Source organism: Syngnathus floridae, chromosome 8, assembly GCF_059516105.1.
Source record: "Syngnathus floridae isolate MCC-2025c chromosome 8, RoL_Sflo_1.0, whole genome shotgun sequence".
NCBI classification, from domain to species: Eukaryota; Metazoa; Chordata; class Actinopteri; order Syngnathiformes; family Syngnathidae; genus Syngnathus; species Syngnathus floridae.
The window spans coordinates 11284648-11307500 of NC_142420.1; the positions used below are offsets into that span (position 1 = coordinate 11284648).

Sequence of the window (22853 nt, forward strand, 5' to 3'; positions counted from 1 at the left end):
AGTTACTTGAAAAAGTGTTCAGTGAAAATCAAGCAACATTCAAGAAAGGTTTGTGGTTTTGAACAATATTTTACTAAAGTTAAAGATGTCATTGCATTATCAAGTATTGGTACACGGTATCGTTGACTTACTCAAAATAAGTATCGGTATGCTGAAAAAAAAAACAATATTACATTATTATTCCACTCTGTTGCTGCTTTGGGTTCCAACCTTAACCTCCAAACTGTTTCATTTCAAAATGTGTATATTTTCACACACACAAATCATAAAAAATCATAACTGATACATCATGAGCAGATATTTTTTGGGGATTTGTCAAATATTGACATTTTCATCTACCGTCAATATCCCGTCTTCACTTGACTGCAAACCACTGATATGAAAGGAGGATGGTTTACTTTTACATCAACAAGGATTGTACTAGGATATCAGACAGTCTTGTACATTTAAATGTAGACGCTCTTTTTTTTTTTCCGTCATGACATGTCCAGCAGCAAAGCATTGGTTTTACTAGCGCTGTTTGTGCACCAGGCAGCCAATTTAATTGCCAGTTGTGCAGTTTGTTATCTAGCCCAAAGGGCAGCATCTCTTGAACCTGAAATGAGGTGTAAAAGGTGCAAGATGGCCATGTGCTAGACTAGAGGGTTCTCTATCAATGACCATGGAGGCAATTAGCAAGGCTAGAGCCACCCGTTGAAGGCATGGAGAACCTGGACCATGGTGGTATCAGAGACTCAGCGTCATGTTGCGGAGCAGCCACTGCTGGGAGCGGCTTCCGTTGCAGTTCCTCAAGCTGGGGACCATCTTGTCCTCCTCGAAGGGCATGTCCAAACATTGGTTGCTGTTGACGTGCAGCAAGGTGAGTCTCTGGAGAAACAAGGAAATAACCACATATTTTTTTTGTTAATGGCGACGCAAACACTTTTAACCTCAAGTGTCACGTCTTCACAAGATCATGCTGACGAATGGACTTGCTCCGTATTGTCCTTACTCAGCTTCTCTTTTCTGCTGTCATTTCCTTGGCATGCTCCAGAGGAGCCAGAGGAGAAATAAGTGCTCTTAAGACGAGATGAGAAAAACAGAGCCGATGTGATGAGTTAAGCTTAAGCGCAGCACGACCTTCCTTACGTCGTTTGATGCTCAGGGGCCCACGAACAAGCTGAGTGGAGCGTTTAAGTGAATTCCCACAGAAGTAATTTACAATTTTACTCCCCACTGGAGTAGCTTTACTTGACAGAATCCCAAGCATTGCCTCTGCTCTGGAAAACAATTTGGGGGCGGGGCAGTGGAAGGCATCATTGTAGTTAGGGCATTTTTGCAAGAATGCATTTTCTGTGCTCTGGTCCTTCATTTCACTCGACACCTTTTGTGTTCAACATAATTGTCCAGTAAAGCTGATTCCAATTCTTCGTCTAGATATGACGCCAAATGATCAAACTGGCATTTCAGTTCTTTATTAATTCAAGATTTCCTTCATTATTGAGAGATTGCGCTTGGACTGTCGGGAGATAACTCAAACCAGTGTGCACACACAGACACTGGAGCTATGTTTGCACTTGGGTCATAAAACGCAAGAGCCTAACCTTCTCTACCGGGATACAAAGAAATGCACACACATCATGAAGTCAAGCAATACGGTGCTTTTTTTTCCACAGCAGCTTTGTTCAAACAGAAGAACAAAGGGAGCAGGTGTTGTACAACATCACAAACCTTCCGAATAATCCTCCCCCTGAAAAACTAAAAAGGAGAAGAGCACTCAGTAGAACACAGACCCCTGCTATAGTTAAAAATATATATATATGGGTGCGGTATGTGTTTGTCAAATCTCATTGTGGAAAGCGGTACTTTCAACAAGGCACCAGATGCTAGTGTTGTTGTTTTTTTAATTAAAACATTTACAGTAGAAGTTTTTATTGGGTCCTTTTGAGAGAATGAGAAATATTAATTGCCTTTTCAATCATTTCAATGGGGAAAGATGATTTAAGATACAAGTGGTCACGATTAGTTAGCATTGCCATGTGTTTCAATGGGAAACATTGCATTGTTTGTAACTCGATAGTATTTTTAAAACCATTTTATTTGAAATAGGACCTACTATTTGGCACAAAATAGTCTGCTTGATTGTGAAATTATTTTCGTAATCTTTATCAAGGCTTTTTAGAGAGGCTTTTTTGCGCAATAATGAAAACGCAGTATCCTAGAAAATGAAATGGTTAAGGAACCTTGCAACAGAAGGAGAAAAATCTTTCCAAGTTTAAAAGAAATGTATGGAGGTCCTGTCCTTTGCTCATAATTATTTCATGTCCCCTCTCGGGGAAGCGGAAACTCTCATCTCAGCCTCGCGGCGTCTTTTCGGAGCAAGCTGCTGAATGTGTGCGCAGCTGAACTCGGCTAATTAAATGAAGACAGGTTCTGACCGTAAGCCCCAGCTGAGGAACATTATCCTTGGTTGCCCGGCAGCTCACATGAACCACTGAAAAGGCTTTCCTGAATAACGCGCGCTCGTGGCGACTTTGGAAAGAGCCGCTCTACGAAAACGACGAGTTCCTTTGTCTCGCTGCAAAAGTCTCGTCGGCTCTAATGGTGCGGCGCTCTGAGCTCTCCCTCTTGGTATACAGAACTAAGAGTGAAGGCAATTCAGGCCATCAAACAGCAGGTCACTTCTGACTGCTCTGACACACACTAGCAACCATGGGAGATCCTTACCCAATTTACGCAACCTGGACACAAAACAAAAAAAAACGCAGCCAGTCAAATTGCTCTTTCCATCTTTTTTCTTTCTTTTCTAACGGCACAACAAAACACCATTCAGACTCCCGGTAACACATCGGGGGGTAAACAGAGCTGCATAGACACCTGGCTGGAGAGAGACAAAAACAGACAAATGCTGCATGTAAATGAGCAGGCAGAATGCTGCCGATAATTGGCATTGGTGGGTTTTATAACACGAGCACAGTACAGTGTACGCAGCTGCTGATGGCAAAGAGGCCTGAAGGACCTGGTCCACAAAAAGCATGGTTCAAAATGAAGGATCACTTCAAAAGAACTTGTAAACAATGGTCAGCCCCCTTTCAATCAACCTCGCACACAAACAATATTGAACTAAAAATAAACACGTCCTCGCCCGGCAGCAAGTGAATTTTCAACATTAAATATTGATGATGGAAAACAAATGTCAAATGAGATCTAATTTAGCGTGATGACCGACAAAAGGCTTCGTGGATAGCATCGTACACGCTGAACCAGCTCAATGGGACATCTGTCTTGGTGTGCCTCTGTTTACATGCCTTCTCTATGAAAGGTTATCATCAAAGACTCCTTAATGCTTCCTAAAAGCCTTCATTTGAATTAATACTTGAAAATCAACCTGACCAAAACAGACTTGATCTGTTCTCACTAAAAATACCAACGTGAGCACAAATCAGAGTTTGCTGACAAGCCCGCAAAAGCTGAAGCTAGCGAGGATAGCCGCTATGCTGTGTCCTATGCAGACGTATAAAGATTGTTTTGCCTTATTTGATCTCTGCCCTTGAGCGAGCCAACAAATCCCAACCGTGTTTCAAGTGTCTACTGTCGGTTAGTAACCCAAACTAGTATTCTACTTTACTAAAACAAAAAGTGCTACTGTAGTAATCTAGCTACTTTCTCTCTACAATACTGCTCACCTCGAAAGCCGTTCAGAGCACGGCTGAAGCTTAAAGAAAATAGTCAGTGGCGCTGTAGTAGAGGCGCCTAGCAACCTCCACTTGAGTTAAGTTGTGCAGGATCCAGGCCTGAAGGGGACTGTTGTTACAGTACTCCACAGTAGGGCCGAAGGTGCCGTCCTCGAGGCGGCTGATGGTCAGACACGACTGGGTGATAATGTGGAGGAAGGTGTGCTTCTGCGGCCAGCAAAAGGGAAGGAAAGTCGTAATGTTATTGCCAGAACATTTCCACGCTAAATACTGATTTGGGTTTTTTCTTTGCGTTTTATTTAACCTCATCAGTTCAAACTACAAGATTTTAGTGTCAGTTTTGGGTGATAAGACAAAACAAAAAAAGCTTCATGAATAAAACACTTAAACTCAACCTTCTTTAAGACACAGAATGTAAAAACATGCAAATCACCATGAGGCTCTCGCTAATGGACCACAAATTGTAATGTATTTTTCGTGTTTTAATAGCTTTCCGGGCGAAGAACACAAATGTCACAGCCGTTGGAAGTTAATGTGTTATTTATGCAAATCGTTCACTCTGCAGGGGTTAATTGGAAGGACTGCGATGTCATTGAAATGCGATTTGGAAATTACTGTATGAAATGCACTGAACTGTTGGATGTAAGCCTGCTGTAAGTAAGCTTTGGAAGTCACAGACCTCAAGGGAATGAGGCTACGCCGTCATATACAGCAGCAGCTCGAGGGAAATCATTTGATCCCTCCTTACTTGATTCTTTTTGGGAGGGGTCATCAACTCCTCTTGTCTGCCAGTAGATCGATACCCTTTTTTCTTCTGGGGGCTTGACATAAACTCTAGAGTTCGGTATTATTCAGATCCGCACAATTCAATTTCCATATTGATTCTCTAGGTCTCAAAATTTTAAATTGATTTGAATTTGATTCAGTTGTAGTTCACAAATACTAACTTGGGTTCACGCAGGAATCTAAAGTGACTGAAAAGTTGAAGGCACTGGCTTCATGCCGGTGTTGCCAGTCTGTTGTTTGGTTGAGCGCGAAGTGAGTTGTTTCAGAGGACTTGCTGTACCAATCAAAGTTAGTATTGCATTGTGCCATACCGGAACAAACATGGGCAGCGATGCAGAGAGACCACATTTCAGCAAACACTGGCTAGAGATGATGCAACTCAAAAGGAGCATGGTAGGGCTACACTTAAAAGTGGGTCACCTCCAAGTTTTTCCCGAATGTCCCCTATCCAAGTCTGTTGATTCCTAAGAGCTCAAATGCTTTGGGTCTTGGACACGGCTGAAAGCATATCTGCCGTAGCGTGAAACTATTTAGATGACATTAAGCCTACCGGGCTATTCAGATGGGAGTACCGTACCATCGTGATATTCCAGATTTGGAAGCTAATATGGCTGCTAGTGGTTGAGTGACAGCGGGAGGGTGAATGCTTTGGGGCATTCTCAAAATCAAGGTGCTGCTCATTATCCTTTCTGGTGGAAAAGCTACCCTCCAACCCACTTTCACAGTCCACAAGACCGTATAGCCCCTGTAGCGGCAAACTTTTCTTAGCTTGACAGAAATATCTATTAAAACTCTGAGAAATATAGGCAACTTTCTTGAACCATCTCAAATGTAAAGGCTTTCTTCACGTGATCCAATTGATGAAATATTATTAAGGGAATGTCATTGGCTGCAAAATACCAATAGGCTCATGGTACTCCATCTCCACAGTCAGTTTGAGAGTCAGAACAGATTTTAAAACAATGTTTTCCTTGGAACTACGGATAGACTTAAAAGGCACAATCTAGTCGGCTGTTGATTGTCGAAAGACAGCGGTTCAAGGCAATACAATGCTAACATGGGAAAACCAAATATCAGCTCTCTCAGGAATCACGACTCTAAAAATAGACAGCAAACTACTGTTCAGTGCTCCAAGGAACATTTAATACCATCTTGTGCCTTTTTGGAGATAAAGATCTTAGACACAGTGCCTGGTCTGATCAAAGTCTTTGAGGGACCCTTGTGTCCCTCCTCCTGTGTTGCACAAAATATCAAAGTTCTTGTGGGAGTTGCATGTCCCACCACCGCCACCCCCTTCTCCCTGTGGATTTAATATCTCCCATAGACTGATAATTTCAAAGTAATTTTAAGGTTGTGACCCAAGACGAAAATTGAAATTGGCATTTATGGAGCCCCACAGAACCCCGGCCACTTTCGGGCACAGATTGACTAAAAATAAACAGTCTATCTTGTCTGTTTTGTATTCAAAACACACATCGACCTTGATGAGCGCACTTATTTATGATCCCTGCTGAGGTCATACGTCTGTCTCCCATGTGAACAACAAATAAATGGATTAGAATATGATTTAATGTGCCGGAAGACTCAGGAAGAGAGATACAAACAGCGGCAGAGTTTCTATACTTTGTCCTTAGCGTTGAGATTCAATTTCAATCAAAGAGTTTTATAAAAACATTGTTTACTTACATCTTGTTGCTTTTTAAATATACCGTAATTTTCGGACTATAAGTCGTGGTTTTTTTTCGTAGTTTGGGTGGGGGGGGCGACTTATAATGATGAGCGTTATGTGATTTTTTTCACAAATTTAAAAAAAAAAAAAAAAAAAAAGTGAAACTATGATAAACGGACCACGATGTAGCAAGGGATTACTGCAATTTGAATTTCAAGTGACGTCAGCAGCGCGGCGCGGCGGTTGTTTACAAAAAGGACAAAGATTGATCACGGAATGACGAAGATGACGAAGGGCCCCACGTACTACGGGCATCATTAGCGGCTTTTGTTTCTAAGTGACATGGAGGACGAAGAGTTTGAAGGATTTAAGGATTTGGAGTGACACAGAAGGTTTGAAAAGCTATTATGGCCTTTACGCACGCCCGGTCCTACTCTACGGAGCTCTCTTTCACCTCCATGGATAGAAGTCGGGGGCCGGCGCTCGGCCGGGTGGCTGTCCAGGGACGGTGGATGGGGCTCGTTCATGGCTTTTACGCACGCCCGGTCCTATTCTATGGATCTCTCTTCCACCTCCGTGGCTGGAAGTCCACGCCGCCACACGCCTGGAAGTTTGTTTTGTTAAATAAAGAGCCGTTTACCAAACCCACGTCTTTCCTTGTACTTTGTTAACACTACAATATAGTTATATACTAGATCTGTGGAATAACGACAAGGCTGACGTCAGGGCGCACGCGCGGCGTTGTTGACAAAGGACGAGGAATTTGATCGATGGATTTAATGATTTATGGATTTGATGACAGATGGTTTGATAATATTATTGCTTATATAATAGTTATTTGATATCTAATTTATATATCGTTATAAGGGCCTATGGAATATTTTGAAGTGCAAGCGCCGTCAGCGGCCCGCACCCATTGTTGACAAAGGACGATCGATGGATTTAATGAATTGGAGTGACACAGATGGTTTTATAAACGTGTTATTTATGTAATATTTTTTTAATAACTCTGAATGTTATGTCAGGCCCGTTCTCAGCTCTTCGTTTGTGTTTGTCACGTTAGCATACCTATCATTTAGCCTTTTGTTGCTCGTTCATGTCTGTTCTTGGTGTTGGATTTTGTTGAATACATTTCCCCCCAAAATGCGACTTATACTCCGGAGCAACTTATATATGTTTTTTTTCACGTTATTGTGCATTTTATGGCTAATGCGACCTATATTCCGGAGCGACTTTTAGTCCGAAAATTACGGTAGTAAAATTTTCAGATAAAAATCAGGTGCATTGGAATCAACACATCTTATTGTTCATGCATGTAAAATGTCGTTCGAAATGGATTTCATTCTGAAACCACACCAAACAATTTCTATTCATTCTAAAAGGTGCACAGGCTTGCAATGACAACGGAATCTAATGACCACCAAGACTCCACACAGTGTATAAGGAGAGATATGTCACTATTTAGGTTTCATAAACTAGCACCATTGGGGGAAATGTCTGTCAGGTGATGGATCCTATTGCTTACCTCAAAATCATATTCCCATTTGCCAATAAACTGGGCGAAAGAAGAGAACACACAATGGGAGAAAACAGCTGCTCCAGTAAAATGTGTGTTTAAAAAAAATAACCTTCAGCACCACCTGCTGGTCAAATGACTAGGAAGGCATGTTTTCATTCTGGGAAAGTATCCAATTTCTTACCTCCGCATCGTACTGAAACATTTGATTGCCCTTCATGTGGTGACACTTGAGCATGACGACGGGCCCATTAAGGCGGGAGACGTCCAAACAGAGGTCATCTGTCCGAATTTCTTTGTCCGCCGTGTATGAGAACACCTGAAATCAAGTCCACAAAAATTGCCTTAAATTATGAAATCTATTAATGTGGAATTTTCATATTGCTCCAAGTACTAAAAACATGTTGGGGTCAATGAAGATTAGGATTACAGCGATCAAATATATTTCAAAACGCTCAGGTTGGTAGCTAGCTGTTAATTAGCTAATCGTTAGCCCGGCTGCGTGTTGCTTGTTGTGGATAAATGTTCAGTATGTGTTTTATATTACTGATTTGTTCAATCGACCCATTGAAAGTGACGTGGCAGCTGTGGCTATCCCTTAACTACTAATGGGGCCATTACCATATGGGTGGTAATATCAGTGGTAAGCTATAAACTGATTGGAGAAATTTCCCAAGTTATTCCTCACCTGGTTACCACCCATGCCGTGGCAGTTGAAGAAGCCAACTTTCTCGTTCTCCTTTCGTCCCATGTTGTCGACGCATTGGTTGGTCTCAACGTTCCTGATCTGTCCACATCAAACATCGTTACAAATGATTGTTGAATCCGTACCCAAACAGTTGCACAGCTGGTCATTTCTATAAATGCTGACTACTGAGAACACATGTCCGAATAGTTGCCTTCACCACATTTTACCGCAGCTGAGTCAGTTTCTTACCGCCTCAACGGAACATAGTGTTAATGTAGCCTAAGGTTGGCTTGGCAACATTATATGGCCATTATTTCCTGGGAGAACAAAAGTCGATATCGCACTGAATTTCCAAGGACACCGGTCGGAATCTTGGGTGGATTAAAGGCAGATTTCTGATGCTGACTTTTACTTTTACAGTTAATTACATCATCCGCTGAGTCCAAGATATACTCATGTTGCAGTTTGACGCGAACATTAATTGCTTAGTAGCTGTCTATTTGACATTATTCCAACAAAGTTAAAATATGCATTATCAGTGTTTAAAATGCACCTAGTGTACTCGACTGTGCAACATCTTTTCCCAAGTATTATATCACCAATGTGCTTGTAGCAATACCTCCCTCCTGTACATCCCACTGTTTGTTTATCATACAAGTACAAGCCAAACACAGAGGGATGTCGAAACTCATCTCTTAAGCCCTCCTTAGATTCCATTTGTCCCAAAGCAATAAAATAAGCAAAGATGTGATTCACAGCGCAGTCAGGCAGTGTACCAGCGCGTCGCGGGGAGATCACAGGACCCAAAAAAAATCTCATACTTCACCAAGTGAGTAATATCTTCGAGGGATCTGGGAATCCGGGTAGATGTTTTCAAGATACCAGGAGAAAGGTTTGCACTTCAAGGCTGCACGGAGGGCTTTGCGGGAGGAGACGTCCCCGTAGTTGACGCGCATCACACCTGCAGGTGCAATTTGGACTTTGAGATTCAGTACAAGGGGATACAATCGGATTTGAGATGCTGGCTTGACTTTCAAGTCGTTCCACTTCTAAAACAATTGTACCCATGGGAAGTAATGTAAAGTGTGTCCATTCATTTCAGGCTCAACCTTATTACTGCACAACACTTTAAAAATAAATAGCTGACACATACGTAATTGTGAGTGCACAAGACAATACTGTCAGCTAGTGGCCTTTTGTAGGTATTGCCGGAATTAACCCATTCACTCCTGTCGACGTTTAGATTTGTCAGCACACTATTATCGGGGGAAATTTAATTTCAAATCAGTTTAGATGAAAGCGAAGGCCCTTCTCATTTTTTTGCCCCCTGGCATCTCAATTTGTCTTTGGCTCCTTCTTGCTCAGTCTGTATCTGTTCCGAGCATCACATGTTGCGGATGATGAATAGCCTCTTTGATCGCAAAACCACCAGTGCAGCGCAGGGACCAGGAAGGAGATGTACTTTTATTGGCAACACGAGACGCCGATCGTATTCCCACATCACTCCCTTTAAAGCCTCAGGTGGAGTCGGTTTAGCGATTGAGGGGCCGTGCTATACAGAAGCTTTCATCCATCACGCCACCTCCACCCGTTAGCCCGCCTGCTAAGGTGAAGCAGAAAGGTCACAATTTGCACTTTAAGATCCGGCTGATTTAGTGATGATCCCAGGAAGGTTGGCCGGTATCTAAAACATTTAAGTGGAGCTTTCCGGCGGAGCCTAGCTGGAGGCTAATCACATTAGCGAGCGGACAGATGGTGGGGGTGCTCCTCTCTGTCTGTACCTTGTTCGTGTGTCTCCGTAAGTGGACGAATTTTGTCATGCCCCTGATATTGTTGCCGAGTTGACGTCACGTTTACCTTATTCTAGGATGCAGAAATCAAATACTTTGAGAATCGATACATTGGATAACAGTAATGTGGATGTTCTGGGGGCTGCCATACTCGCATTTCACTTTGGTTTCTGTAAATTTGAGTGTGTATGCCTTTAAAAGGCGAGGCCTGGCCTGGTGAGTGCTGTGGGTGTCAAGAATGAGTGTAGACTTGGCTAGCTGTTTCTGTGTGCTGAGTAACCTGGTGATATGATATAGAAGAAATCTTTGAAATCATCCATCCAGACTTCTGCCAGCCGCCTGTTGTTCTTGTTGATGACTTGACCCGTTCCTCCGGGGAAACTGTAAGGAGTAGCCTTCCGGAAAACATGCCCAACATGGGAACACGTGACAATCTCCAAGGAACCGCCACACTGCCAGATCTGAACAAACATAGCGACAGTGTAAATTCATAAGATGTGGCAAAAACATAATATCATTTCCTTTTGACGTAACCTAACTTTACTGATTCATCAGTTTACGTTATCATAAAATATGTTGTCAATTATAAGGGGAAAAAAGCCTTCAAATATACAGAATGGCCACAACAAGGATTAAATGTCACCATGGAGATGGAGAGGCTCTTCTCTGCCATCTCATGATTGAGATCCTAATTAGATACATCAAAGATGTTTCAGAGTATCATCAACCACAGCAGTAATGGTGGAACTCCATAAATTCAATGACGGTTCTGCCAAGTTTTCTTTCTGTTTTTTTTCCCTCCCACTTAGCAAAATCTATTGGAAACACGTCAAAGCAACAAAAAGGCGAGAGAGGCGTTTTTATGTAGTCTGCTTAAAAGCCCGTAGATGGGCTTTCATTTACATTCAGTGTCAGAAAGTTAAACAAATGGCCCCGACTGTAGCAGCAAAAAAGGAATAATTGGAAAAGAGAAATGTCTTTTCACTCTATCATCACACATGTCACTCACTCTGAAAGACATCTCCAAGTTCTCCCCACCCCAGATATCCATCCCTGGATCATAGCTTCCTATTTCTTCAAAGTATGCTTTGTCTATGGAGAACAGCCCTCCTGCCATGGTGGGGGTCCTGAAGGAGATGCACAAAATTAGTCTTGTGCGGTGTAACACTTATGTCATCTGACTTCCTCTCTTGCGCTGATGAAACAATTTCACTCAAGAGAGAAATCAGTCATCAAATGAGAGACCAGTACTTTGCCTACCTGACAGGAAGCGTTCGGTCACCCTTACGTCGATCCATCTCCCGCTGGGGAACCGGGTACCAGCGGAAATTCAGCTTCCAGTTAAATCCGCCGTAGGTCATATCTGAGCCCGCCATATATTCAAAGTTCTCGTCGCTGATGACGTCGATGATGGGGCACACAACCGCAGTCCTGGTTTACGACAACAACAAATGTGAATTGGAATTTAAGATTAAAACTGTACCACTTTAGTAAACTTCAGCCCCTGATATTACAACCGTTGATACTTCATGATTGGTTGGAGGAATTGAATATGACTCCTACCTGTCCTCTTTGATGCGGGCCAGCAAGGGTTCCAGCCATCCAACAGTACACTCGCAGTGAGCGTCCAAGAAGGTGATGACCTGACCTTTGGTGGCAGCTGCCCCTCTTAATCTGGCTCGGATAAGGCCTGAACGCTGCTCCATCCTTAAAATCTTCACTGGCACTTCAAGGGTCTGCACATAGTGCTCCAACTTTTTCCCTAAGAAGTCTGGAACACAAAAAGATCCACTTGAAGAAACAGAGAATCACTCAATTCAATCAAGCACTTCAACTTGGATTTGGACTATTGTCCTTTTATAGTCATTTATTTATTTGTTATCAACATCTCAAGAGGGCAACAACAGTTCAGTCAAGAGTAAATACAGCTTCCTTGAATTGAATAATTCCATTAGAGTAAAACCTTTAATTGAGGTAATTGAAGTGATGAAAGTAAGACCAACCTCTCTCACTGAAGTCATCCACAAGTACGATTTCCACAAGTAAGCGTCTGGGAGAGCGATTGATGACACTGTGGACTGTCCGCAGCAATGTGCTCCATGCCTCATTATGGAACACGATGACGATGCTCGTGTTTGGCAAGTTGTCTGGGTATACTTTGGTCTTGCAGCTGATTCAATGGAAAGAAAACGCCCAAACAATTAAGGATGTCAATAAATGCTACACGAGTAACAAGACAAACTGAATGTCTTGATTTGGTTTCTTGATTTGTAAAGTCATCATCGTATATTTTATTTCTTTTTTATTTTATTTTATTTTACTTCTGAAGATACATGAACCCCCAGGAGGGCAAGAGAAACAACTGGGAGATACAGATTTCTGAACAGATGTCACTGAAAGAAAGTGGAAAATATAAGCTACGTTGACTTTGACACCAACTCGTCCTAGGCTAGCTGAGACAGATGTCCATCAGTGCTAACAATTGAGATGCAGGAACTGGATGCTGCCGAATACAGAATGAGTCTGGACAAGCAGGAGGGCATCAGGGAGTGGGCGGTATCGGAGGGTGTTAGAAGTCAGCAGAGCAGGCAGCATTGCTACTTTAGTCCTGCCTATTCAGAGTGACACCAATGAATGACACAACTAGGCCAGGAGGTTGCCCTCCAGCACAAAACTGTGATTGCCATTCAGAGTCAGCGATTTAGAAAACCTGCAGCTTTCCAAGCTGTTCAGCACACAGCTGCTGAGGACAGACAGTCTGACCTTACAAATAAACAAATCAATCATTTTGTAAGATCAAGAGACACAGTTTTAAAAAATGTACACTCAAGGATCTTACATGGACCTGATCAATTGGAGCAGGAGCTAGGAGTCTAGATCGACATCATTGCCAGTAAGTTGACTGTCATCTTTCATCAGTCCTTTGGAATTTACCCACTTTGAGGAGGGATCAAAAGGACAAGGGGGAGGAGCTCGACTCTTTTTGGAGCCATAACCTTGAGGAGCCATCTTAGGTGACTCTGGCATGTCCAATTTTTAGGAGTGCTTTGGGCAGACCTTGGACTTTTCACGACTGACCTGAGAACACCTCTGTGACCACCCTGGTGGAACTGGAGGAGGCAGTATTATTTCCTGTCCCTTCTACTGACGCCTCCGCGACGCGGTTGAGCGGAAGCAAAGAAATGGGCGACCAAAGATAGAGTTGCCGTGCTACATAAATACACTTTGGACGTTTTTCTGTGAGCGATTGCTTCGTCGGGACTACACGTCGACAGTTTTTGATAACTCAGTGACTTTGCATGAAATTGCTGTCTAGACTCAAATGAAAGTGATTTTATTGACAGTTAAGCTTACTCTGCTCATTAAAAGGTAATATGATCTCACTATAGACATTATTAATGGATGACAAATCAATGAACATGTCACTCACCCGTCCAACCGGACATCCGGCAAGCTCCTGTTGAGTGCAATCATATCGCTGGCCATCAGGTTGAACTGATTTATCTTAAAGAGCTCCTTCATCTTCTCGTGGTCCTCCTTGGGGATGTTCACAGACTTGCCCATCTCACCGGGACCCTCGTGGTTACGAGATATCACGGCTGAAACACAATACGAAAATTTATGTAGCAAACAGATGCCTTTTTCAGACCGACACGCTCACATTAAATTTCCCGGTTACTCTCACAGCCAAATTGCTGTAAAGCGATAGAGGAGCACCATTAGCCCAATGTAAATAAATCCCGTGGATTTATGACGACACTCCAGCTCTCTAATAATCTCTTAGAGCAGCCGCACTGTTTGCAATGAAAGGGGGGCACGCAGCTCACATTAGCGGCATGGCCGGAGGTTAAGAGGATTCTCTTCAACCCTCCACAAATGGAAATGTGCTGGTGTCAGCTGATTATTAACCTCAAGTGATTTCCTTTATTGCCATCACTGGATGCATACCAACCTAAATTTGGTGGATGCAATTTAAGAGCTCACCAAAAAAAGCTTTCCTTGCATCTGCCAAGCAACATTTCAACACATCGGCTAAAGTTGTATCTAATCAATATCTACATTGGGTAGGGCGCCACGATAAAGAGTTGTGATTCAAATGTACTTTAATTCATTACAGTGCACTATTTTACGACTTCAAGAAGACTCAACTTTGGTTTTTATGACTAGGGTAACAGTCAACACTCAAAGCGCAACCTGTGCAAGACGATAAATGATAGTCTTATGCGCGTTGTTTATTTTCCCAGCAAAACGACTTAATGTTCCCAGACATTTGGATCATAATTAGTGTCAGTAACTGGCAGCTCTGCCTCAGTCCAACCTTCAAAGCAGCTTAGAAATCCGCTTACTGGAGGGCATTGTGGGGGAAATGAACATCTTAAAAGGACCAAAACACAAAGAAAAAGCCCAGCATTAAAAACAGCAGCATTGGAGTAGTTGTTGGGAGTAGCTCAGAGTACAAGGACTTGACTTGGACCTTGGAACGTCGGGAATGAGAAACCAGATTAGGCATATGTGGCCGTTTGCTTTCCCAGACCTGCCGGGTCGGCCATCAGCAGTGATCAGAAACTGTTGATCTTTTATAGAACGTTTGCAACCCATGATGCCATTTCCCATCATGCAGCCCAGTTCATGTCAGATCTTAAAGGTCTTATCTAAGCTACTGCTGTCATTCCCTGTTTAACCCCTGAAGACTTAAATCCCTATCAAACCTCTTTTGGACTCACCGCGGAGGGCAGGAAGCAGCGAGCGGTCCTTCCTGTCGTCACATTTGTTACATTCGCTGAAATAGAGCAACAGGAAAACGTCCACCAGCACCCAGACTAAAGAGGTGGTCAAGACCACCTTGCAGTAGACAAACCGCCGCATCAAATCGTCTGAATGCTTGCCGGCCAGCCAGCCAAAGCGCTCAGGAGAGCTTGGTGTGCTGGTGCGGTATTGGAGATCTAAAGACGGCGGGAGGACTTTGGAAGGAGACTGGACAACTTTGAACAGCCGGCATCATGCTACAGGAGAGACAGAAGACACAAAACAATTCAGAATGTTGGACTGTTTACAGATAGACATTGATTGCCCACTTCTGTGACTTGTCATGTATTTACTAAGTCCCATCTGTCTGTTTTCTGCTTTAACTTGTATGGCTATTCAATTTCAACGTTACTCGAGTCCCTCAATTGTAATAAAGTATTCTTCTGAGAACATCGTGTGTTTTCATAGTTTTCATATTCTACTTCATTCTACTCAGAGGAAAGCTAATACTAGAGAAACCTTAATGTAACCTCTGCCTGCTACCTACACCTATATCAACCAAGTGCCAGAAATATGCATACAAGAAATTCTCAAGGAATTTAACATTCAAATTCTCCTCTTCGTTTAAAATGCTGCCCTGGCCTATACTTGATTCTGCAAAAGTTGTTTGGCTCTGGCCACTTGCCTTAAAAAGGACAAGCATTGAGATGTTTCTCGTGCATTACCGAAGGTGAGGAAGCACATTCATCTTCCTCAATTTTGAGTATCCAACAGGACAATGCATTATCATATTGGCACTAATATTTGAAGAAAAAAAATAGCAACGAGTACTCGCCCTGCCAGGAAAGAGGAGGAAGAGGAAGGAGGGGATTATGGAGGAGATCCCATTAAGTCCATTAAGTAAATAGTGAAGCTTCTTTCACCCCCTCTCCTCCTCCAAAAAAATAAAAAATAAATAAAAATCTCAAGACAACATTCACACTGATTATCCCTTGTGTGCGTGGCATTTTTCACTGCGCATCACATTTCCCCCCCACATTAAAATCACGTCATACTATCGTCACATGCTCTGTGCAGACATGGTGCAATGTGAAGGAATTGCCTCTGGAGACAAATACGACGCGCGTCATCACGCAAAAATATTTGTACAAATATACACAATTACCTTGGAAGGAGTCGTCAGCGTTTGCGTGAACTGGCAATGAATGAATCCTCCCGTGGCGTGTGAAAAGCACACCGCGTTGGTGTCCGTCTCAGCACATAGTAAACAAACCGGTGTGATGTCGCCCGTGAGGTGCTCACCATCATCGCGGCACTTGCACGGACTCCTTGGCACAATCTCGCCGCAGTCACTCGGTTCTCTCCTTCACCAATACAGCTGGTTCGTTTCGGATGTTTTATGTAAAACCGGTCTTGACATGCACCCCTCTTGTGACTACAAGGCTAAACGCTGAGAACAGAAGAGATTCACTCGTTGCAATCTAGAACGGCTCCACATCGACCCGCAAATGTCTCCGTGTCTCGTTTGTGATTGGTTGAGACTGACGTCAATTTTGGCAATCTTCTTGAAGAGGCGGGGCTTAAGACCGTGTATTTATTTCTTCACTTTTGTCCAAAAACAATACAAATATGCCAAACATTAATACAATACCGTAATCCTATTAACTCCTGCTATACAATGCAAGATTATGGCGGCGCCCTTGACGGCTGCGGCTGCTACGGCTCTCGACAATCTGCAAGCATTTCTACAAAATATGCCGCCTAGGCAACTGCAATATCACTACTTTGTTGTAAGCCGTATGCAACGAAATTCTAAGTCTATACGTGTTATTAATATTAAAATATAGAACAGCAGCTTGGGAAATGCAGTATACAGCCTGGTTAAAATATGTGCAATGCAATTAATTGAATACCCCAAAGGAATTATTCATTCCAATAATAGCTCTAAAACGGTAGGTGGCAATATTGCCCTGCAACAATCTTCCACCTTACTCTATTATTTAAAAAAAATACACTTGCCCTTATACAGTATGACATTTAATAATGTGAAAATGTCAGTTGAGACATTGCCCTTAAAGGTTTTATAATTTAGTCCAGAAGAAATTAATTTACTTGACATTATTGCTCGAGAAGAGTGTTTTCAAATGGGAAGAGGAAGTCTCTCAAGAGTATGAATGGGGTGAACTATTAGTAATATCTTTATGATGTTCTGGAGCCACAATAACAAACATTTTGCTGCATCAAATTAATACACTGTCCGTCAAATGTGTGTTTCTTCAGGTAGTATTCATACATGTATTTAGGTTTTTGTTGCAATTGTTTGCTCCCTTGCAGGTTTTGGCTAGCACTGACCCCTATTTGGAACTGTTCATAATTAATCATCATAGTTAGTGTTTCAATTTTACTTTATTACAGGTGAGTGGAACAATTATGTGCTCCTGTCAAATCATCATGACAGTGTTACAAAAAATCATCATAAATAAAAGTCATATTAAGAAAAATACAATCACCTCAGTTGAATACATTATATCGTACACAGGAAGGCCAGTTGACAGGACAAGATATGACCTTATGGGGGCGCTCTTGCTATGTGCCCGCTTTCAAGTCAGGCAGCGTGTGTGCGTGTTTGTGTGTGTGTAGAAAGTCTCTCTTGCTCTCTCTCTCTGGTGATCCATTGTGCTTCCAAACTGCGAGGGAGACCACACGAGATGCAAAGCCGGAGCAGAGTGTTGAAATCCAGCAGAAGACCTTTGTGTCAACTTCTCTCAGTCCCTTCCTCCTCATCCACATCATTCGGGATCAACCTTCAACCCATCACGTCCACCTCCAACTTGGAAAGTTGAATCGATTTGGAGAAGGGAAGAGAAGAAAGAAGTGGCCATGAACGCCACGGGCTTCAACCACACGGATGGCGGCTTGTTCAACAGGACAGAGGGCATGCTGTGCTGCAACCTGTCGTCGGTGGTGACCGACCAAGGTTTGGCGGCCGCCTCCCCGGACGAGAGGAGCCTGTTCGTCATGCGGGTGGTTCAGATCGCTGTCATGTGCGTGCTGTCCCTCACCGTGGTCTTCGGCATCTTCTTCCTGGGCTGCAACCTACTCATCAAGTCCGAGGGCATGATCAACTTCTTGGTGACCGACAGGAGGCCCTCCAAAGAGGCCGAGGCAGTTATCGTTGGAGCCTACTGAACTCAAAACCCCAGACCAAGACTTGGGACCTGTGTCCGTGCACAATGAGATTACCCGGGAGGTAAAAACTAGTCTCTCCTGCGGGTCCTTTTTTCTAAGAGGCTGATTTGTTGATGCAGTATTCACTGTTGTAATGTTACAGTCAGTTAGCGACAGTCCTTGTTAACCATCATTTGATATGTTGATGGAAAAAGGAGCATCATGTAAATATGTACTGAATGTGTTTTTTGCATACAATAAGCACAAGTGTGTGTGATAAATTGGAATAAATCGACTGCAATTAAACACTTGACACAGTCTGTTTCTGTATAGTCCAGTTTTTTATTCGTCTCCCCAAAATATGTGTATGGAGAGGCAGACTGTCGCTCATTTCACATTTGAGCTCATGAGTTCATGATTAGAATATCGGAAGAGTCCAAAATCTGTTCAGTTGCTGACGTCACCATTTCATGAAAAAGCATGCACCTCTATATTTATTTATTGTGGAACGTGCCACATATTTTTTAATGAATGTTGACTTATGTTTGTTTACTTTCAGTTTATCCACTTGGAAGTGGTTCTCATGCGATCTGACTGTAAATATTAACAACTGTTCTGTGCAATCATTAAAAAGAAAAATATGAAAAAAAAATATTTTGACAATATTTGGACGCATACCTCCAGCACGTTTTTGTACTCGTTTCATTTCAGCTCAGCAGTAAGTCACTTGTACGTTATTAAAAGCTCCATAGGCATAAAAGAGTTTGCCATGGGGAACCCAGTGACATTATTGTCCTCATCACAAGCAACATGATGTCAACATATTGCTGTTTCACGAAGATTTGACTTAAGTGCCGACCAACACTTGTCATCATCTAAAGTGGGCAAAATGCAAGGAACTGTTTGTGTGTTACGTACATGTGTCCCGTCTGGATGAAAATGTTGGTGATGCAAGTCGCCTCTGCTGCGCTTCAGCTCCCCAGGGCCAAAGCAGGAGATTCCGACACGGTTTTGACGGCTCGGCTTGTCAGCCGCGGGGCGATATGTTGCAGTGTGATGGCTCACATATTCCACGTGTCACGCTGACACTGAAAAAGTCAAAATCAAACTTCCTCACTGCCGCTTTTTTTCTGGTTGGACACGTCCTTGAATTTACTCCCTTCATGGGAAACTTAGATTAATGATGGGTAAGTACTGATAACAGGTATCGATATCAGGCCGACGCCAACCTTATTTCAAGATATCGGGTATTTGTAAAGGATGCCGATACCAGCTATTGATACTTAAAGCAGAACGCTAAATTTGACATCGAATAAGTCTTACTTGTTATCACTGAATTATCACGTGTGTAAACAAAGATAAAAAATTCTTTGTTCAGAATAATTGGAAGTCTCATCCGAGCGTGATTTAGCTGTAATCTTACAATTTTTGACCCCATGATTTGAGATTTTTTTTTCTCCCTAAAAACAATTTCATCGACATGTGTAAGTTACAACTTTTATTTGCAACAATTGGGTCTTTTCCATGTGCCATTCTTTATAGCCATGATAAATTGAAAATAAATATTTCCAATTTCCAGCTTACTGTTGACATTCTTGTTTCCCCGAGGTGCCATGTACCTTTTTATTCCCTCTGCAGTCTCCGAGGAGGGCGGAATACGGTGAGATTAGGCTGCAATTGTGGACATTTTTCTCATGTCCTAGGGGTCTCTTGCTACCACCAAGCTCACACACGACAGTGACATAGCAATAGATATAAGAGATAGCGGCAGCATTCACTCCGTCATCATCCCAGCGTGGAACAAAGCCATGTGTCCGCAGGGCTTGTGAGCCATCTTTGGGAATGTGTTCAAACACACAAAACATGTCTCGATGCACAGTTCAAGTGTTATGTGGCAGTATGATCTCACTCGGGGTATTCTCTATGGGTCAAAAAGCCAGTTGTGCTCCGCAGCGACAGCCACCGCAGGGTGTTGATTGCGGGCTAAAAAGAGGCTTCGGATCCTGACTTGGGAGCGCCTGATTGGCTGACTCACATAGGGCCAGTCGATGGAGCGGATAGCGACTAAAAGCTCGGAATAGCAGGGTGGCGGATGCACCTAAACGTCTCCTTCTTCTTGACAGGGAAGCTGTTTTTGTAAACCAGATGTACTTTATGCTTGGCTTGTTTTGATTGTTTAAAGGAATACATGAAATCAAGAAAAATCGGAATCAATAGACAAATACAATTATTACATTCATTGTTTTCAGTTTTTTTATACAGCAAGCCAAACCTTGAACTGATGCCGTTGTTGAACAATCATTAGCGCCTTACAGAGATGCAAAGAACAGCAGAGAGGAGGAATTAAGAATTGAATTACCGTTTCAATATGGATGATACCTCCAATGGTATGCTGGATAATCATATTTGCATAGTGCACGAGGCGACCGAGGGTCTCATCTGTACCATGAGTGCACGTTGAGTGCTGTAATATAATTCATATGAACAACATATGCGACATGCATCTTGTATATTATGCGCTCGTGACCACTGGAAATTAGCCATCGGAAGTAATTGCGTTGGCTAACGACAAGCTCCAAATTTAGAGTGCAAAGTTGCGATGACAGGCTTGAACTGGAATGCAATATTCATCAACATCTCTAGAAAAAATACAATCTAGTTCAAGAAGTTCAATGGATATTTTGCAAAATGGACTTTTAGGGTTGAAAGTCTGAAAGAAAAGTCAACTGCCCCGTGAGAATGGGTAAACAAATAGGAGCTCAAACGGGTCAAGCTACGTAATTCTGGAGCGGCAGTCTGAGCATGACTCGCTCATTAGTCATTTCAGCCATGCAAATTGAAGGTTCTAAAAGTAATGGGGCGTTATTGGCCCCTTCCGAAGTCCATTTGCGTTTTTGCGTGAGCATATGGTCCGGCATTATTGAGCGTCCCAAGAGACAACAACCTCTGGAAAATGAAAGTAAAGCTCCCCCGTTTTGCGGAAGGCTTCGTCATCCGCCATTAGCGGCCGAGGTTACGGCCTCTTGAAGAAACCACAATAAACTTTGGTCAGGGGCTATTTAACTCCGCTGCGGAAGACGGGACGAGAACTTACCGCCGGTATAAATAATATTTGACAAGGTCTGCACACTTTGTTCCAAGAGCTGGCCGGCTCGTTATTATATCGGTAAAATCATAAGAAGCGCCTGAAATATTCCTTCTTCAGCTTAGGTTGGCCCATGCTAAAACCTTCAGCTTAAAGATGCCATTAGCCGTCATTTTGTAAATCCAGTGAAATGTACTCTAAACATACAGCACGTTGTTAAATTAAATCTGCCGCACCTCATGACCTCATGCTGTTTATAATTTATTTCCACTTGAGGTCAGCGCAGAGATAAGCGTATCAGCTATATGATTTTATTACACTTCCAGCATTTTTATGTTCAAGAAGTATAGACAAAAAGTTAATAACAAAATAATAAGTGATACAAACACAGCATTACTGACACAGTTAGCCCTGGCGTGCCAACACGCTTCACGAAGCTTCATCTACCCATCACGACTAAAAAGCCTTCTGGAGCCTTCTGGGCTGAGCAAAGATATGCTGATGAGAAACGTTCTTTTCCAACGTGACGCTGGCAGTCGGCGCTGACACTTTGGACCTGCCGAGGAGCAGTTCCCGGCCTGCCAATGCGGCGCACGCCGCCTCGCCCCAGCTGTCACATACGCTCACGTTCCGAGCCAGTCCCGAAAGACCTTTGGCTGAGCTAGTCTTTACCGCCAGGCTGTCGTCAAGTGGCGGCGGTCGGATGTTATTACTCCCCAAATACGGTGCTACCTTGACTGACGACTTGAATTCGTTTGGTGGCCAAACCTCTTCCTATTGAAACTCATTCAGTGCCGTTGACGGTTATAGACGTCAAATATATTAATTGGGTTGGCAGTGAATGAGTTAATCCATTATGGTCCCGCAAAAAACACCACCGCCAAAACACCAATTAAAAAAAGGCAAAACTAAATGGGGAAAAAGTGTTAGACTATTTTGAAATGGCGTTTGCCCTCCATTATAATTGACAGGCTGTTCGGAAATTAGATGGATCCGGGCTCCACGGGGAGCACAACCTCTCAGATTGCACTCGGCATTCAGCTGCATTAGCTCCAATCTGATTTGCCAGCTGAGCAAAGTGTCCTGAATTTCTTGTCTGATGGTGTACCTTGAGAATTCATGCCTAATGGTGCACCTCCTGCTTCTGTCACAGCTCATGAGCGTAAGGCCGGGCCGCTGTACGGCAAAACCTCTTCAGGGTCATGACTTATTGAGCTTCCTCCAAATGCTTCTCTTGGTGCCGCGAGCTGGCGCTCCCTCAGGCCCGGTTCCATTATCACGTGCTTTCGTCTGCAGGCGCTACACAAACCCGACATCGGTGCTGTGACCCACGGCTGCTGTCTATGTCTGCCGCTGATCCAGAGTCTTGTGAGGAATCGGTGGTGGAAGTCACCATCGTAAAGTCTGGTATGATGTGATAGTAATGACAATAATACCTTTCTTTACGGGTTTTGTCCGTTCTGTAAGCATCAGGACTTCAAGTATCCATCCATCCATCCATTTTCTGTACCGCTCAGTCCCCACGGGAGTCGCGGGTGTGCTGGAGCCTATCCCAGCCGTCATCGGGCAGTAGGCAGGGGACACCCTGAACTGGTTGCCAGCCAATCGCAGGGAACACAGAGACAAACAACCATTCGCACTTGCACTCACACCTAGGGACAATTTGGAGTGCTCAATTGGCCTACCAAGCATGTTTTTGGGATGTGGGAGGAAACCGGAGTGCCCGGAGAA

The 22853-nt window shown here is 43.2% G+C and overlaps 2 protein-coding genes across 6 annotated transcripts; one reads left to right on the forward strand and one right to left on the reverse strand.

Moving 5' to 3' along the window:
* Window positions 1-49: 49 nt before the first annotated feature.
* On the reverse strand, window positions 50-16404 carry galnt13 (polypeptide N-acetylgalactosaminyltransferase 13). 5 transcript variants are annotated; one of them, XM_088383297.1, is made up of 14 exons: window positions 16172-16404; window positions 14848-14903; window positions 13554-13722; window positions 12127-12293; window positions 11687-11894; window positions 11384-11554; window positions 11133-11250; window positions 10404-10584; window positions 9155-9294; window positions 8334-8432; window positions 7830-7964; window positions 7655-7684; window positions 3666-3881; window positions 719-867 (listed from the first exon to the last, which is right to left on the reverse strand). In XM_088383297.1, the coding sequence occupies exons 3-13, from the start codon at window positions 13685-13687 to the stop codon at window positions 3696-3698; spliced, it is 1569 nt and encodes a 522-aa protein (XP_088239423.1). In that variant the 5' UTR covers window positions 13688-13722; window positions 14848-14903; window positions 16172-16404; the 3' UTR covers window positions 719-867; window positions 3666-3695. The 5 variants fall into 5 exon arrangements, with proteins under 5 accessions (XP_088239422.1, XP_088239423.1, XP_088239419.1 ...); XM_088383293.1 differs by having other exon boundaries at window positions 14848-15126; XM_088383292.1 differs by having other exon boundaries at window positions 14848-15126; window positions 16035-16404.
* A 1123-nt stretch (window positions 16405-17527) lies between these two features.
* On the forward strand, window positions 17528-18357 carry rprma (reprimo, TP53 dependent G2 arrest mediator candidate a). The gene has a single exon (XM_088383247.1). It carries the CDS (start codon window positions 17750-17752, stop codon window positions 18056-18058), a length of 309 nt encoding a protein of 102 aa, XP_088239373.1. The 5' UTR covers window positions 17528-17749; the 3' UTR covers window positions 18059-18357.
* The last annotated feature ends 4496 nt before the right edge of the window (window positions 18358-22853 follow it).

Excerpts from the sequence above, each read along its gene's own strand:
- galnt13 (XM_088383293.1), bottom strand. The coding sequence starts at position 14,989 with ATGCGGCGGTTTGTCTACTGCAAGGTGGTCTTGACCACCTCTTTAGTC. Across the intron at positions 13,723-14,847 it reads GCTGCTTCCTGCCCTCCGCG|CCGTGATATCTCGTAACCAC; the intron begins GTGAGTCCAAAA and ends ATTGTGTTTCAG. Across the intron at positions 7,685-7,829 it reads TGTTTCAGTACGATGCGGAG|TTTATTGGCAAATGGGAATA; the intron begins GTAAGAAATTGG and ends TCTTTCGCCCAG.
- rprma (XM_088383247.1), top strand. The coding sequence starts at position 17,750 with ATGAACGCCACGGGCTTCAACCACACGGATGGCGGCTTGTTCAACAGG.